The sequence below is a fragment of the Talpa occidentalis genome, unplaced genomic scaffold (assembly GCF_014898055.3).
Source record: "Talpa occidentalis isolate TD23 unplaced genomic scaffold, MPIMG_talOcc4v2.1 talOcc4.7, whole genome shotgun sequence".
NCBI lineage: Eukaryota > Metazoa > Chordata > Mammalia > Eulipotyphla > Talpidae > Talpa > Talpa occidentalis.
In genome coordinates, this window is record NW_023605083.1 from 115410366 (window position 1) to 115428052 (window position 17687).

The window sequence follows — 17687 nt, forward strand, 5'->3', positions numbered from 1 at the left end:
TCTCATGCCTCCATCCCTTCTCTTTCCTCTTTGATTTTTCTCCCTCTTGCAGTCCTCCTTGCTGGTTTCCTGAGCCCTGTGGTGCGGTAGAGAACCCAGACTTCCAGCAACACACACTCCCCCATACACCCACACATACACCCCCACGCACACACTTCCCTTCAGGTCCCAGGCTGCCCAACCTCAAGCCCACTCTCAAATCACCACCATCAACTCTCACTGCTCTCTCTACCGCTGTGGGCACCCAGGGGGCACAACAGGGGGTTGGGGACTCTGGGAGGCCCACCCGGTGGGGGAGGTGGGACTAGTGAGGCACCGGCCTCTTCCTGGGCAGACTTGCAGGTGGTCTGGCCTCTGCACCCTCCATGCCCGCTCTGAGCTCCACTGCACAGGAGGAGGGGCCACTGGGCCTTCCTTGGGGGCCTGAGAGGAGACCAGGAAGAGGCCTCTGCTCAATCTCTGGGGCCTCCAGAGGAGGGAGTTCCTTCAGGGGCCCTGGGCAGTTAAGGTTCTTACAGCTGATGTCTGTCAGGAAGACTGGGGTGCCCTGAGAAGCCACTGGGGTCACTTGGGCCTTCTAAGTACCCAGTACTCGAGACCCCCTGGGTGTGGGGTGAACTGCAGAGGGCATTTTGCCCAGCCCCTGCTTTCTGCCATTCCTTATCCTTAAAAAAAAAATCTGTATCCTCTTCCTCCTTCTTCTCCCTTCCATTTCCTCTCACTCTCTGACTCCTGCTCTCCCACCTGAAGCCCCCAGAGGGCACGTGACTGGTCAGTCCCCTCAGGTCAGGGAAGGGGAGCAGTAGTATATGGTCAGTGGGGACACAGAGGATTTAAAGAGCCAGAGCCTGGAGTGGACCCGGTCTCAGAGACCCGGAGATGGGGAGAAGTTGGCAGCTCTCGCCCCACCCACCTCGGGCAGAAACCTCCAAGGCAGGAAAGGCCTGTGGCTGCCCCGGGGCCTGCGGAGAGATGGATGAGTCTGCCAGGTCACCTGCAGCACTACCGCCGGGGCTGTTCTTAGGCAATTCTGGTTATTAATTAGGGTCTTTAATACTTCACTAGCAATCCTAACACTCAGGACAGTGTGGAAAGGGAATTAATCTAGAGAGAGTGATGGAAGATTTATTCATAGGCAGATCACCCGAAGTTAGGTGACGGGGGACGAGGAGAGCCGCTGATTGATTGGTGATGCCAGCCTAGATAGCTCCCAGGGGTTGGCTGCAGGGTGTGCTTGGCTGTGGGTGTCTGAGCCCAACCCCTCTTTGCCCCCCAGGGGCAATCCAGAAGCATCTTGAGCCTGCAACCAAAGCTGGACCTGGTGGGCCACTTCCACCTGCCCGCTCTCAGTGCGCCTCCCCAGGCCACACCTGCCGTTCCCACAGGGTGACCACATTTCCTGCAGAGGCCCACACTCCCCCACACCTGCAAGCCTTTGTGCCTCTTCCTGCAGCTGGCGTGCCCCCACCAGGCCAAATGTCTCATGGGGTCTCTCATTCTTCTGCCCAATCGTGGCGTCATTTCCAAAGCTCTCCCGGGCTACAAAATTCATCCTAGCCCTTAATCCCCGCCACTGCTGCCATTTTTGCTATCTCCACCCTGCCACTCTCCCCCGGGCCAGCAGAGCCGCTGAGGCCTGAGGCTGCAATGCAGGGCTGGGTACGGGGGAGGCTGAAGAGAGTGCAAGGGAGAGGCGGCCTCCTGAGTGCAGGCGTGCAGCTTGTGAACAGGAATGACAAGTGTCAGTCCAGGTACGGGGCTGCAGGCTCAGAAGGCTGGAGGCCCACGTTTCTGCCACATGAAAGTGGCCTCTCTTCCTTCCCCACTTTCTACAAGAGGCCCCACCATGCAAGGGAGCAGCGCCAGTTTTAATTGCATCTAATTGCAATGAATTTTACTAGCCACAGGTGGCTAGTAGCTGCAGTACTGGGCCAAGCTGCAGGCAGAGGTGTGACCGTCCTTCTCACTGCATGGGCCACATCCACATGTGGGTGCGTGGGTGCACATGGGAGGCACCCGAGGGGACACGCGCACCGAGCGGTGGGGGTGGCCTGGAGTGGCTGGGCCCCAGGTGCAGCTCCTGGCCTGAGTCACGTGGTGGGCCGGGAGCATGGCTTCAGCATGTGCCACAAAGCAGGGGAGGGGGACAAAGGGGCCATTGTACCGCAGTCCCCACTCAAGCCCTCCCTTCCGCTGACATCACAGCTGCCCTAAAAACGCCTGCCGGGCCTGCATCCCCACACCCGCTGCCCAGCTTGGTGGTCTGGACCTGCTTGCCGCCTGGCGCTGCTCCTCTGGACTCACCTTTGTCCTCTCAGAGCCATTTGACCACGCTCTTGTGAGTGATTTTTCAGCCATTCCAGACAGAAAACTCTAGCAAGGACGGAGGCTTTTTGGATCTTTTATTTATGTTGCTCTCAGAATCTTGGGTTGCTGTTGTGGGATAAGTCCATCTGGCAGGATTTTCCATGACCAAAATATAGAGGATTTTTCCTCCTTTTTCCCCACAGCTCCTTAACTATCAAGTTTCCAGATGCCTCCAAGGCCTTCCCAGACTGAGCAGGGTGAGATTGGGGAGAGGGGGGCAGAGGGGGGCAGTGGGAACCAGAGAGGAACTTCTAGCTGCAGCCCGGAGCCTGGGGGAAGGCCACGGGGGCTGCAGGGCGGCGGGCAGGGGGCTGCTGCAGAGCTGGGGCCCACAGGAGGGGCTGCCTGGTGGCCACGCATTAGGGGAGCTGTGTGAGTGAGCGAGCTGTCCCTGTGAGAGGAATGTGTGTTCACCCACGCCTGGAGACAGGGGCCCTGCACACATGTGGGGGTGGGGGTGCAGGCAGAGGGAACAACTTCCATACACAGGGCAGCTGGGAGATGCCACGCTGCAGCATTTGGGATACATGTTTGTAGGCACGATGGGGAGGCAGCGGGCATGGGAGAGTCTGTTCCTGTGAATGAGGGTGAGTAGGGGCAGGGGGAGCAGGGAAACGGGAAATCTGGAGACCGTGGTCCTAAAGCCCCAGGGCCATGGTGCCCTAGCGTTGGGAAGGGGCTGTGTCTCTGTGTCCCCTTCCTGGTGTGAGGCCTGGAGGGCTGAGAGCCTCCTGCATCCAGGAGGAAAGACATTAGAGGGAAAAGCCCTTGTCTGTGGTGGTGACAGCCCTTACAGGCGTGGAGATTTCGATGCTCTGCAGAGGATGTGCGTGGCAAGGCCCGAGGGAGATGAGTTCGGTGCCCACCGGTGCTGGAGAGTGTGGGGTTTTCTCTGCGTGAGACAGTGGGGGGAGAGGAAGACGGGGTGCAGCGGGAACAAAGCACCTATCAGAACAAGGAGGCCACGTGCTCCAGTTCTGGGTGACTTCCCTGTCATGGGACAACCCCTCCAGGCCTCTGGAGAACGCGGCTGTGCCCACAGAGGCTGGATGGGCCAGGCGGTCCTGCGGGCACCGCGGGAAGGGGGCCAATGGAAGTGGGGCCTGTTCTGGGTTTGGATGGAGCTGGAGCGGCGCTCAGGGAGGAGCCACGGAGCCAGCACTGCTGGTCAAAATCCCTAGGGAGGCACCCGTGTGAGTTTCTGATTTCCAGCAGCTGTGTTACAAGAATGAAAAAAGGTGAAGCTAATTCTAGTGACATTTTTAATTAACCAGTATATCTCCAAATGCTATCATGTCACGTCAGGTCAGCCCTATTGGGACTGGCTACACTTCAGTGCTCAGTGGCCGCAGGTGGCCTTGATGCCCTAGAGCCCCAATCTGAGGCCCGGTCGCTCTGACCCCAACCCCCACAAACACACCAGAGGAGATGTCTATGAAATGGGGTATGTGTTTCAAAAGGAAGGGGGAAGTGGGTAAAAGTAAGGGGAGGGGGCTGAGGTCAGTTCAGGCAATGCCCTGGGCCCTGCATCTGACAGAGACCCCCACTGTGAAGTGGTGAGGAAAGGTCTGGAGTCAGCCATGTCAGGGGTGAAGTGGGCAGGGCTGTGGGCTGGAGGAGCCAAGGCGGAGGGGTGTGAGCTTATCTCAGGGAATGTTGGGGGGACACTGGCTATTTGCTGTGCTGAGGGGGGCATCACTGCAGGGGGGCCCCCTCCCCTCAGTGAATAGGAGGCCTGTGGCCTCCCCAGGTGCGGGGGCGGGTAGGGGTGCACGTGTGTGCCAGGCCCTGCTCCATGTCCTCAGCAGTCACGCCATGCTCGGGCTACTTGTCTGGGCCGCTTCCTCCCAGGCCGGCAGCCAGGCTCCCGTGTGCTCCTGGGCCTGAGCCGGGGGAAGGCGCTGCCAAGATCCCAAGCAAAGCTGGGAAGCACAGGGAAGCAAGGAGCTGGCCTCCAATTCTCCCACCCCCGGAAGCCAGGACTGGAGGGGCAGGGAGACCACAGAGAGACAGGAACAGGGGTCCAGCACCGAGATCCTGGTGGGGACCGGGAAGCTCAGAGCGGAGGCTGTGAGAGTGGATGGAGTCAGAACATATTTTGAAGGTGGGGATTCTGGGAAGTGAGGACAGGGGAGGGGGGCCTGGGGCAATCTGGGGCTCTGGAGACTCTCTTAAGACCCATGCTGTGCACCACTACTCTTCCAGAGCATCTGAGAGCCCAGTGAATGCTGAGCGCAAAGGCCAGGCTGCAGTCCCGGCTGCCTCTGGGGGCTCTCAGAAGGCAGAAAGGGAAACCAAGGCAAGGAGGGCTGCAGCGGGGAAGGCTATAGAGAGACAGACCTGCTACTAGTAGATGAGTTGCGGGTATTTATTCTGGGAGTCCTGACCCCAGACACGCTCACCACACCATGCCACCTCTCTACCTCTTCCCTCGGGTCAGGAGCCAGATCAAGCAGGGGCGGGGGGGGGGGGGGGGGGGGGGGGGGGGCCGATGTGGCCTTGCTCACGGCTGCTTGCGAGTGGAGAGGGAAGGGACGATGAGGCCAGGGCTGGAACTGGAACAGCAGAAGGAAGAGAGAGTGAGGCCCACTGTGAGAACCAGGCCCTAGTTCTCCTGCCTGTCCCACCCTAACCTCTAACCCAGTGTTTGGCTTAAGGGGGTAGGCACAGCCTACTGCTGCCCCAGAGGAGGGCTCTATGTTCCTTTCCTTGACCTCCCTCATCCCCCATCACCTGCCCCAGACTTGAGACAGAGGTCACTTTACACCCAGAACTGAGGCTGGCACTGCCCACCTGGACCCACCTGGGAGGCCTTCAGTGCTGGTCCAGGATGAGGGGCACCTGGGCGATGTCCACGTGGGGGGGCAGCCGCTCGCCTGTGCGCACGTTGAACATGGGCAGGGTGGAGAGTGGCCGGGGGACTTCTCGGCTGGCTGCCATCTGCCGCAGCTCCTCCGTGTTCCCTCGGATGGTGCAGTGGTGGACCATCTGGATGCTGGGCCACAAAGCAGGCCAAAGGCCAGCCCTGGGAGTCAGCCTCTGCCCAGGGCCCAGTCTGGCCCTGCCTCTAAACCACACTGCAGGCTTCCCCACTGCTATGGGGGGGGGGGGCAGTCACATGCATGGGGGGTGGGCGGTGACAAACAGGAAGTTCTATGGTGTCAACTCAGTGACCAGTGATGAGACATGGCCTCTGGGTGCAGATAGGCTGGATTCAAGGTTCTGTGTCCTTCACAAGGTGCCTAATCATTCTGTGCCTGGTTTCTATAACTATAAATAATAAATAACAAAACCTATTTCCTAGAGCCCTCCCAGGATAGTTGTGGGGATTAAGAGAGAAAATGCAGCTGGGTGTTTAGAAAAGCAGGTGGCACATGGGAGGAACTCCTAAGATAGACACTAAGACGTGAGCAGATGCCTGTCCAGAGTATTACCAGAGGCCAGGTTTTGCTGGGCTTTATCTTCTGCTTTTATGTGCTGATGACTTTCTGGGCCCCTAGAGCTCTCAGCTCTCTCCCCTAATAGTTTCTCCACTGAACGTGCAATCCTCTCCCTCCCACCCCTCTGCTCTGGCAGGCCCAGTCCCTCCACATTTTCCCACCTCCTAGCCTTTGCCCAAGCTGTCCCCCTTCCAGGACTCCCCTCCCCATGTCCTGCCAGGCCTTGACTGTCTCCTCTTTCCACTCATCAGACCTGGGCTCCCCTCCTCTGTACCTTGGCCCCCCGTCCTCAGCCCAGCCTGCCCCTAGCACTGACAACCTCCAGAAACAGAGTCTTTTCTCTCTGTCTTCATTTCAGAACCAGTCTCCCCAAAGCTGGCACTGGGCTCCACCCTCCATGGGCTGGAAATCCCAACTGCAATGAAAAGAACTGTCCACCACACCCATCCAGAAGTCCTTCCAGACCTCTAGCTCCAGTTTTCCCTCAGAAGATTCAGCCTGTTCTCATTTGACATTCTCATGGGCTTGCTTTCTGCTGTCACGGTAAACTAACTCATTTTGAGAAATCAGAGTAAGCATGAGATCTTACTTCAGGTTTGAACATAAGTTCCACTGCTTAGTGGCTGTGTGACCTTGTGCAAGTTACTTAACTTCTCTGTGCTGCCTTTTCCTCAGTAGGAAAGCAGAATGAGTTAAAACACTCGGCCTGGCTTCCCACCAGCATGCAGCAAGTGGGCACTATTGGTGTCATTGTTGGTTTTCCTACTGTAGGTCCCCTAATAAACTTGGCCTCCAGTAGAGGGAAGTTTTCAAGCCCCTTTACACAAACCCACATTCATGGGCCAGCCTGGAGACAGTTTCCTAGACTACCTGATTGCCGGGTCAGACAGACAGCAGGGGCTTGTCATACATGAGAACCGCGTTTCTCAGAGGGTCTGGGAGCCTAGGTAGGGAGGGGAAGTGATTCCACCCACACCCAAGTCTCAGTCAATGGACCAGACTCCAGCTGAAGCCTGAGAGGTTAGACACCCCCGCCGCGCCCCATCCCCCCACACCCCCAGGTCTTTCTGGCTTCCCAATGAGCAATGAGCTTGCTGATGTCTCCTGCAGGGGGCAGGACCAAGTCCTGCCAAGCGGGAGGGTGGGAGGAGGTGGAGTCAACCTCCAAGGCTAGGGGAGGGTCAAGATGAGCTCTTAAGTCTGGAATTTGGCAGGCAGAGTTGTCCAAGCACAATTTTCCATTCCCAGGCCAGGGGAGGCAGAGGGGAGAGGGCACAAGAAGTGCGCGGAAGCTGAGGGCTGGAGGCAGGCAGGCAGGTATGGCCCCCCTGTAGCAGAAGGGCTTTAATGGGTCTCCGCCTGGCCCCCAGCCCCACATCTGGGTCTCATTACACTGGCAACACACACAGGTGGAAAAATGCTCTGGGAATGTTTTTCCAGAGCCTGAGCAGAAACCAGACCCACCGTGCCTTCTCCTAGGGTCCTCCCGCATTAGCAATTGATAGACCAGTGAGCAATGGGCAGCCATCCTGCTGCACACAGGCACAAAGGCGTGCATGCTTCCCCGCGTGGCCTGAGGTCTCACCCACACCCACACTCACTCCACCACCATCACACAGCCCCCCAAAGTCCTGCCTCTGGCTCATAGGCCACAGGAGAGGCTCCTCAGGCCGGAGCACTTTCTGGCCAGTAAAATTTGACATAGTGGAAAACAGGCAGCCGAATCACCATCTATGGACAATTTGAAAAATGGTAGACATTGATCAAGTCAAAAAAATTGGATTTCATAAATATAAATCAGCACAAAATCCAAACCAACAAGGGCGAATATCTCACATAGTAAAATTGGTTATTGATTCAAAACCGATGGAAGAACCAATTCAAAACCAATTTTACTGACACCAAACTGAGCCTCGAAACTGACCCAGGGAAGCTGGCTGTGGTGGAAACCACAGGTGACAAGAGAATATCTACAATGATAGAAGGTGTAATTGATCATGTCCAGTACAGCCCTCTCCCTGTAAAAATTAAGGGATAAAATCCTCCCCATAAAATTTATGTTAGAAAATCACTGATCCCAGTGGGAAAAAGTCTACCAAATAAAAAAGTTGGAGTATAAAGGCCTTTTCATTTGCTTTGTGTAGTTGATTAAGAGATTGAATCAATTTAGGTAGATGAAAAAATTTCATACGCCTTTGTTCACTCTGGAAAATGTATTCCCCATAAAAATTCATAAAGGTTAGTATGATTTTGATTCTAAAAAATGTATTCCTCGGGCCTCCCTGGTGGTGCAGCGGTTGAGCGCTGGGTTGCGAAGCTGCCCACGGCCTCTGGGGCGCCGGTTCGATCCCGGGCTGCTCCCCGGCCACCAGAGGAGGGTCCCACATGGCGCGCAGACCTCCCCTGCCGCCCGCTGCTCCCCTCAGCAGTGTACTTCGTCAGTCTGCCTGTTCTGCTCCCCGCTCTGGCTCTGGTGAATTCTCTCACCCTCCAGCGCTTCTGACTGTACCCAGTGCATGTATAAACAAAACAAACAAACAAATAAATAAATAAAACATGCCTCTATTAAAAAAAAAAAAAATGTATTCCTCAACCCAATGTGTTGAGATGGTGGCATCAAAACGGGGGTTTAAAGCTGGGGGTTCAGAGCACCCCGAAATTGACGGGCGCCAGTGCACAGAAACGTGTGCACATGTGTGAACACACACGCAGGTCCCTAGTAGCCCACCCTTCTTCCTGGGGTGCTTGCCATGTCAGATGCCACACACTCCCAGGAGGGAACAATAGGGCCACTGTGACCCTCACAGGATTCTGGTGGCCTCACAATGTCCCCCTGAGGTCACCACAGAGATAACTCAGCCACCCCCCATGTCCCGGGCACAAGTGTGCTAGGCCAGCTGTGGGCGATCATCCTTGGTCCTCCTTCTGGCCACCCAGGGGAAGTGGTGGCCGGGGCCCTGCAGCCTAACGAGGAAGCCTCTGAGGGAACCAGGACCCGGGACACACCTCACCCGCCGAGGGGCAAGCCTGTGGAGACTTCCAGCTGCCATCCTGGAGGTCCTCACACCCAGTTCCCTTCAGCCACCCCAGGGAGAGATGCAGAAAGACACCCTGCTGCCACCCCCTCCTGTGCCCACGGCCTCAAACACTGCAGTGGGCGCAGGCCCACAGGCCAGTGTGTCGGGGGTCCCTAGCAAGAGTGAAACTGAGAACCCCAAGATCCACCGGAAGCCCAGCATATCCAAGGTGATCCTGAGGGCCGTGGAGGATGCAGGGACACGCCACCATGTGTCCCTGGCCACCCTGAAGAAGGCTGTGGCCACCACCGGTTACAACATGACCCACAATGCCTGGCGCTTCAAGCTGGTGCTCAAGAGGCTGGTGGAGAAGGGCATGCTCAAGCAGGTGACCGGCAAGGGAGCCCTGGGCTCCTTCTGCATGGGCAAGAACCACACCTCCAAGTTAAAGCTCAAGGCCAAGAGACAGCAGCTGCATCAGCGTCAGCAGTCGAGGCGGCTCCAGAGGGGACAGCGCCTTCAGGGGCTGCGCCGGCCTGGGCAGCGCCGGCCCGAGCAGCGCAAGTTGCTTCTGGGCTCCAGACAGGGGCAAAAGCGGCTCTTCAAGGGAGTCCGGAGGGCGGCCAAGAGCCGCCGCAATTAAGGAGGCAGGGCCGGAGAGCTGGCGGGGGCACTGGGCCTGCCAAGGGCTTGGTGCCATGGGAATAAAAGGAGCCTCCCTTATTTCACACCTGCTTCCTGGAATCTTTGGGGTTCAAGGGAAAGGTAGGAGAAGAGATTGGGGGCACTGAGGCGGGATCAGGCTGTGGATGGGAGAAACTTGGGCAAAATAAGAGATGGCTCTGGAAGGGCTCGAGGAACTGAAAGTGGCTACAAGCATTACCTAGTCCAAGCACATCACCTTGCTAGAGGAGAAACTGAGGCCAGAAAGGACCAAGGAAACTGGCGCAACCCTGCTTGCCAGAACCCAAGGGTTTGGCCCATAGGTGAGAGAGAGAAAGAGCTAATCGCCTCTCAAACCCTTTCCCCCAGGATGGCAGGAGATCCCCAAGCCTGGCCAGGTCCCTCCCCTCTTTCTACCCCACAGTAGACTCTCCATGCACCCCTGAAAAGGAAGTGGCCAACCAGGAGAGGTCAGGTCCAGCATCCAGTGGCAGGGAGCTCAGAGGTCAAGATAATTTGGTTTGTCTATGTAGTCCGTGGTGCTGAGAGGGTCCAGCTTGACCATGGGGGGTCCCACCCAGCCCCTTCTTCCCCTTACTCACTCAGAGGTGGCCAGGTCTCTCTTCAGCCTGTGGGGATGACAGTGAAGGGATTGGCTGTTAGTCACAACCCCTTCCAGCAGCTGACCAGGCAGGACCAGAGCTCCCCTCAGCCCAAAAGGGGTCACCCTCTGAGGGGGCTGGGTGGCCACAGAACCCAAGGGCCATGAGGTGCATGGATGCCCCCTCTGGCCCCGCACTCACCTGCCCTCCCGCCGGCAGCACATGATGTAGGCCAGGAGCACTGTAAGCAGCAGGGCCACCAGCAGGGGCACCAAGAGAGTGACCAGCGCGTCGGGCAGGAAGTCTCGGGCGGTGGCCTCAGTGGGAGGGCAGAAGAATGGGTCGTGCTCCAGGATGCCGTCCCCTGGGGCGCGCGCCTCGTCCGCAGGCTCTGGCACTGACTTATCCACCTGCTCAGAGAACCCAGAGCTGACCCAGAAGCAGCTGCCTGGACACGCAGAACCCAGAGAGCAGGGCAGGTTCCCAGGCTGCGAACTGCAGGTCTAGGACCCTCCACACCCCCAAGCGCAGGAGCGTCTGTTTATAACATGGGAGTGAGAGGTAACCTTAGGTAAGTATGTTCCTTAGAGCCATCTGTTTCTTACCTGCGGCGAATTTGTTAAGTGGTGCCTTAGAACGAGGCAGAATTGTCACACAGAGGCCCTTAGCCGGGAAGGGGTTTGGGACTGGCCTGTGGGCGGGTGACACTTACAGGACTTGGGCAGCTACAAGCCTTGTCTGGGTGATGGACTCTGTCGCCCTCTTGTGGGAGAAGATGGAAGGGAGGGTGTGTGTGGGGGGGGTGTGTGTGGGTGTGTGTGTGTGTGTGTGTGTGTGTGTGTGTGTGTGTGTCAGGGAGAGAGACTGAGAGACAGAGACAGAGAGAATGCAGATAACCAGAGAAAGTGAAACAGGCACAGAGGACTGGGATGAGAAGGTGGGGGGAAGAAGACTGATGAGCGCATGCCCCACCCCAAAAAGAGAACCAGGGGCCCTCCTCACCAGGGACACATTGCACCAGTCAATACGGAAGTGAGGTGCCAAGGTGTCATAGCAGGACAGAAGTGGAGCCTGGCCCTGGGCACAGCGTGCGTGGCTATCGGGAGATGCCACCATCTTCAGGCAGGTGGAGAAGGGTGAGGCCGAGCCCACCTTGATGTACACCCTGGGCCCAGAAAGAAGTCACTGTCAGCAAGTGGGGGAATGATCAGGCACTGGAGATTTGGGGGTCCCAGGGTCCCCTGAGATCTGGGATTACAGTGAGAGTACACAGAGCACAGCAGTCATCTCGGGCCTATCCCTCCTAGAATGTCCAGGATGGATGGATGTTTTATGTCCTCATGGGGCACCAGGAAGTGCAGAGTTCAAGGTAGCTAGGGTTTGGGCCCACAAGGTGCAAGAGGGTGATGAAGGTGGCCAGAGGGACGCAGACAGAGATGTGAGACTGGGAGGTGCAGCTAAGAGTGGATGCTGATGGGTACAGCCCCACCGAGAAACTAGGGAGACCAGTGTTCTCTGCCCACCACCCAGACAAAAAGCAAGCTGCCTCCTCCTCCTTCAGGAAGACCTCCTGGGTTGCACACCTACCCTTCCTTGCGCCCCTCAATGGGAAGGGGAACACGGCCCCCACGGTCCAAGGCAGAGGTGATATTGAGCAGCTGGAGCTCCCCTGGCTTCCAGAGTCCCCCCAGGGTGGTGAGGAAGCGGCTGGCAGGTACAGAGGGCAGCACCTCCTCCACATCATGGCTGCGCACCAGGAACTCAGCCTGGTAGGGAAGTAGGGGGCCTAGGGGTGCAGGTGGGCACCTCAGGCTTACATGGATCCTTCTCAAGCCCTCTGCCCCCTGCTAAGCACCTCCCTGTGTTCCCTCAGGCCCTTCCTTCCTCCCTAATACCCCAGAGTCCTTCCCTAGCACCCACAGCCTCAATGGCTCACCAAGATCCCACAGATTGTGCAGAGCCACCAAGAATACACCTCCAGAGTCTTCCCAGGATGCCCTGTCCCCCACTGTTCTCTAAGTCTCTCCTTTTCACATACCCCTCCTTCTAGAGGAGATTCCCCCTAAGAATAGTGGGAAGGGCTTATGGTGGGACTGGAGGTACCTTCTGGGTTTTCAATCAACAGTACCAGCCTCTGCCGCGTGGTGTCGAAGCTGTCCCGATTATAGGCTGTGACCTGGTGGGGGTGGGGAAGGGGGCTGAGTGGCCCAACCAGAAACAAGAAACCGAGGCTGGGGCCTGGATGTAAATTACATAAATGAACATGTTGGAACACCGATCCCAGCAGGCAACACAGCCCACCGGGGTCCCTGATGGTACCTCAATGACCTGGCGCCCTCTATCTTCGGGGGTGGCAGTGCCATAGAGGAAGCCAGGATGGAGGGGGCTGCGCTGGGTGTAGCGGAGCCACCGGGGCAGGTCTGGGTGTCCCTGGAGGTGCGCATGGTAGGTGATGGGGACGGTGTGTGGGACAGCTGGTGGAATAAGGACAGGCGATAAGAGACATAGTCAAAGTTTCAACAACCCTGGCAAGGCACCCCCAGTCCACACCAGTGTCACGGGGCCCCCTCACCTGCGTGCTCAGGAAGGTGAGGGAAGGTTTCCTGGTCCAAGGTGTGCACAAAGACACGTCCCACCAGCGGGTGCAGGGTGGTCTGCTGCTGCAGGGCCGCCGTGCCCCCCAGCCCTGCCAGAAGACCTGTGGGGAAGCCAGGAACCCCAAACACATGGACTAGGCTCAGTCCTGGGACAGAGAGAAGCTGCCCCACATCTCGGCCCCTAACCCTGGTGCTCCTAAGGGACTGAGAAATATGTGAGTGGAAGGGATTCCTTTGCAAGTGCCCAGGAAAAGAGCAACTCTCCCCTCCCCAGCTATGCCACACAGTTCAAAACCCTGAGACTGGTTTGTTTGGATTCAGGGAGCCCCCTCCTCATTTCTCCTTATTTTAGCTCCTGTTGGGAGTCACAGTGGGCAGAGACTGATGTCGGCCAGGATTGGTGTGTGTGTCCAACGGACACCTGAGAAAGAAACTTTAAGAATTTGGTGGTTCCTTAGAGGAAGCCAGGGTGATGGGTGCTGCGAAGAACCCAAAGACCTTTGGAGCAGGGGGGTAGCCATTCTGAGATCCCACTCCCTCCTTCCCTAATATACAAGGGGATCCCCCGCCACACTAGAGGCCAATAGAGCCGAGCAAAAGGAATCCTGGGCCCCAGCGGCCCTGCCTTCTCTCCTAGAGCCAAATTTAGCCAGGGCCTAGAAAACCTCCCGCCCAGTCAGCCTGTTAAAGGGCCCACGACCCTCTAGGCCTATGCGGTCAGGCTCACCTGGGGCCCAGGACACCCGGACCCTCAGCATTCTCAGCCCCCAGAGTCCAGCGCCCAGCCCCCAACCCCAGCTCCTGGATCCTGTGCCAGCCTTGACATTAACTCCCCAAAGTCTTTTTGGCCCTTGCCTCAACCCCCACCAATGAAATAGAACCTTCCCTACTTCCACTTATCATGCCTAGATCTCAGCCTGTCCTGGCCTCTCCCCTGAAGAAGGCCCCGACTTGCCCACAAGGAGAAGAATCCAGGATAGCGCTGCTGCCATGGCTGCCCCAGCCTGGCCTGGCCAGTGAGTGACAGAGACAGGAGCAGGGGGGGAGGAGGGAGGGAGGCACAGGGGGGTGGCCCTGGCGGAGCTGGGCCCTGGTTTCAGCCCTGGGGCCCTCCCCGTTGCCACTGGAGCAGCCACTGAACAGAGGGTGGACTGCCTCCTCACACCACAGGGCCCTCCCCTCGCCCTCCAGCTGGAGAGGGCAGGTTTCTAAGCGCTAACCTGACCATCTCAGTGCCCCTTCAAGCCCGAAGGGCTCCACTGCCCTGAATGCCCCAGCTGCTGATTTCAGGCCCTTCTTTTCTTTTTTTTTATTTTCTTATATTGTGGGTCATCTTTCTATAGTTATTGTTCCCCTTGGGTGCAGACCTCCCACCAACAATCCAGCCATGTACCACAACCCGGCTCCCCAGTAAATCCTTTTTTTTTTTTTAAGGCAGGACTTTTTTTTTTTTAAGATTTATTTATTTATTTATACAAGCACTGGGTACAGTCAGAAGCACGGGAGGGTGAGAGAATTCACCAGAGCCAGAGCTGGGAGCAGAACAGGCAGACCGACGAAGTACACTGCTGAGGGGAGCAGCGGGCGGCAGGAGAGGTCTGCGCGCCATGTGGGACCCTCCTCTGGTGGCTGGGGAGCAGCCGGGGATCAAACTGGTGCTGCAGAGGCTGCGGGCAGCTTCGCAACTCAGCTGCTCAACCGCTGCGCCACAGGGGAACCGCACCCCCCCCCCAGCTCCCGCCCCCGTAGATCCTTTTTTCACCTGGCCATCCTGTCTAAAATCCCCTCCCCCCCACCCCCAATACCCAGGCTTTTGCCCAGCCCCCAGCTGGCCCCAACCTGATAAGCTCTCACAACACCTTTGCATAAGCCAACCCCTGCTACCTCTTCCACCCTCATCCACCAGCAAGTCTCACCTACCTTTCCGGAGCCAGCACAGCCCTGCTCCTCTCTCTGAAGTCTTTCTGTGCTCCCTTCTTTGCTTAGCCCAAGCTGGGAGCCCCTTCACCCCTGAGGACAGCCCCACCTCCCAGCATCACTGGAAGCAGAAGGATCTCGCCTTTGTGTCCCTCAGCCTGCCAGGGCACCCGGCAACTGCTAGGTGTAAGGGGTTAGGGTGACGGCTTTCCTAACAGCACACGAGGGTACTATTCACGAAGACCTGGTCCCCAGACAAAGCACCCCAGCATATACTCCAGATCTGGGACAAGAGAGAGTCCGGACGGGACCAATCCGATAGACGGCAAAGTGGAGGACGTGGCCCAGGCCTGCAGGGCCAGGACATGAACGAGGTAACTTCCGTCTGGCACTGTGGGGCAGCCTTCAAAGAGTCAACCACACCATCTAGGCCCCGTTTCCATGTCTACAAGCCAGAAACCACAGTATTTGCCTCTTGGTGTTATTCTGGAGGATTCAGCACACATTAGGAAGCACCTGCTAGGTGCCTGGGGTGCAGACATGAGCAGACCCTGGCTGTGTGGAGTTGGCATGGTGGCTACCAGGCCAGAGTCTTCATGCAGATTTACATGTGGGAAGGCATTCCACTCCAAGCAGCCCCACGAGGCAAGCATAACCCCTGTCGCCTTTCACAGATGAGAAAACTGAGACCCGTGGGGGGGCAGAACTTCCTCAAGGCCATACTGTGGATGAGCTTAGCCCCACTCTGACTCAATCAGTGATGCCATGGATGGGATCATAGGTGGGACCTTGCTTCTGCCTCCTTCCTGCACCTGCCTAGGCTCTTTATTGAGGTGAAGAGATTGGGGCTTTCCACCCACAGAGATGAAGCAGACTCTCCCCGGGGTCCCTGAGAAGGAGGCGGAGGGCTGTGAGTGCCAAGGTTCCAAAATTCTGAGTGCCTGTGACATGCTTCCTGTCCCTTGAGATAAAGGGTCTTGTTCCCAGTGTTCCCCACCCCTATAATCCAATGCCCCAGGCAAGGACGTCTGAGACCTGTAATGAGTCAGCCAGGGCCCAAAAGTGTCAGCTTGCAGATTGGGGTAAACAGTGACCAGGTTACTCAGTCCTTGTCCCTGTCTTTCTCTACCCACCTGACCATCCTACCTGTCCCTGGAGAGCCACCAAATTTCAGAGTCAGCATCCATTCAGGCAGGGCAGTTTGTCCCAGAGTCACCTTGATGCCTTCTCAGAGATGGAAGCCAGAGGAAGGAAGGTTCTGGAGGCAGAGGACTCTGGGGGAGCAGGCCGAGGTGCCAGGGCCTGGCCAGCTGCCCAGGCCTCAGCCCCTCCATGGTTCCATGTGACTCCCCTTCCTCCCCCTGCTGCCTCCCCTGCTATTTTTGAAGCCACCCTCTCATACCCTTAGCTGTCTTAAGGAGGCAGTACCCAAACCCAATGCCATCAGTTCCCCAGAAGCCAGCTTTCCTACCTATCCTTTTCCCCTTCCCGAAACTGCCGGAGCCAGGGACCTCACCAGGGCCTAGCTGGAAGCCCCCTGAAAGTCTCTGGTCTTCCAGGGACCTCCCACCTCACAGCTGTCTGGATTGTGAGCCGCTGCTGGAACACTCCACACTTTCTGTTCCCTGGACTGCTTGGCTAGGGTAGGGGGAGGAAGGGAAGGACAGACGGGAGTCATAGGGTCTTTACACTTCTTATTTTGGAAAAAAAAAATTTTTCTTTAAAGATTTATTTATTCACTCATACAAGAACCGGGGTACAGGCCAGATGTGTGGGAGAGTAAGAGGATTCACCAGAGACAGAGCAGGGAACATTACAGGCAGATCTACTGAAATACACTGCTGAGGGGAGCAGCGGGTGAGACGGGAGAGGTCTGCTGTGCCATGTGGGTATCTCCCTGGCCGGCCGGGATCCAACCCGCACTGCGGAGGCTGCGGACAGCTTCACAGCGCTGTGCTCAACCATCTGTGCCACCGGGGAGGCCCGGGAAAGAATTTTTTATCAAACAAAAACATACAGAATAATTTAATGAGCCCTCAGATACCTATCACCAGCTTCAGGGACTATCAATTTACCACCAACCTCCTTTTGGTATAGGGCAGCCCCGATATTGAACGGGTTCCTGGCTGTGGGTCCTCACCCGCGCGCTTACAAGGGACTTATTAAGACTCCACTACAGGCACACACAAAAGGTTAATAAAAGGTTTATTTACAAGGGAAAGGGAAATAAGGAAAATGTACAATTCAGGGAGAAAATAGGGAAATAAAGTCTTTAATGCGTCCTACCTGATCCGCCGACCTGGAAACCCAAAAAGCACTCTCAGAGTTGGCCAGAGGCTGCGAGCTGGCGGAGAGCCAAAATGGGGGAACCCCCAAAGCCCACGTGTCTGGCTTTATACCAACCTGGCTGCTTAACCCCACCCTCAGGTCCCAGCCACCTTCCCTTTGGCGGGGATGGGATTTGGAGTTCCCAGTGTCTTTGGCTTTGGCCTGGGGTGGGGGTGGAGTCCACAAAGCCTGTATGGGATTAGCTTTAGGACATCCTGTTCCCCCTAACACTTTCATCTGTACCATTCCCTCTCCCCCTCCCCCCATTTAATTTATTTATTTATTTTTTTTTTTTAGATTTATTTATTTATTTATGCAAGCACTGGGTACAGGCAGAAGCGCGGGAGGGTGAGAGAATTCACCAGAGCCAGAGCGGGGAGCAGAGCAGGCAGAAGGACCGAAGTACACTGCTGAGGGGAGCAGCGGGCGGCAGGAGAGGTCTGCGCGCCAGGTGGGACCCTCCTCTGGTGGCCGGGGAGCAACCGGGGATCGAACCGGCGCTGCAGAGGCTGCAGGGAGCCCCGCAACCCAGCGCTCAACCGCTGCGCCACCGGGGAGGCCCCCCCCATTTAATTTAAACTGTCAATATTTCAGTATCTTTGAAAGACAATGACCTTTTTTACTTACCATAACCATAGTTGTTACACCCCATCACATTACTATTCCTTCAAGTTAAAAATAATTCCTAAATATCTGATCTATAGAGTTCAGATATCCAATTTTTCATACATGTCTGTTTGGCTCTTTTATGATGCA

The 17687-nt window shown here is 56.8% G+C and overlaps 1 protein-coding gene across 1 annotated transcript; it reads right to left on the reverse strand.

The window, feature by feature from the left end:
• Window positions 1-4905: 4905 nt before the first annotated feature.
• On the reverse strand, window positions 4906-15813 carry SGCA (sarcoglycan alpha). Its single transcript, XM_054689380.1, has 10 exons — window positions 15750-15813; window positions 12662-12787; window positions 12409-12563; window positions 12193-12265; window positions 11677-11875; window positions 11092-11254; window positions 10291-10499; window positions 10090-10116; window positions 5171-5362; window positions 4906-4922 (listed from the first exon to the last, which is right to left on the reverse strand). Exons 1-9 carry the CDS (start codon window positions 15784-15786, stop codon window positions 5182-5184), a joined length of 1170 nt encoding a protein of 389 aa, XP_054545355.1. The 5' UTR covers window positions 15787-15813; the 3' UTR covers window positions 4906-4922; window positions 5171-5181.
• Window positions 15814-17687: the final 1874 nt, after the last annotated feature.

Bases quoted from the DNA above. Each gene is read 5' to 3' on its own strand.
- SGCA (XM_054689380.1), bottom strand. From the start codon at position 15,786: ATGCTGACTCTGAAATTTGGTGGCTCTCCAGGGACAG. The intron at 11,876-12,192 runs GTACCTCCAGTC...CTGCACCCCTAG, and splicing joins GTTGATTGAAAACCCAGAAG to GCCCCCTACTTCCCTACCAG. The intron at 5,363-10,089 runs GTGAGTAAGGGG...TTTGTGGCCCAG, and splicing joins AGAGACCTGGCCACCTCTGA to CATCCAGATGGTCCACCACT.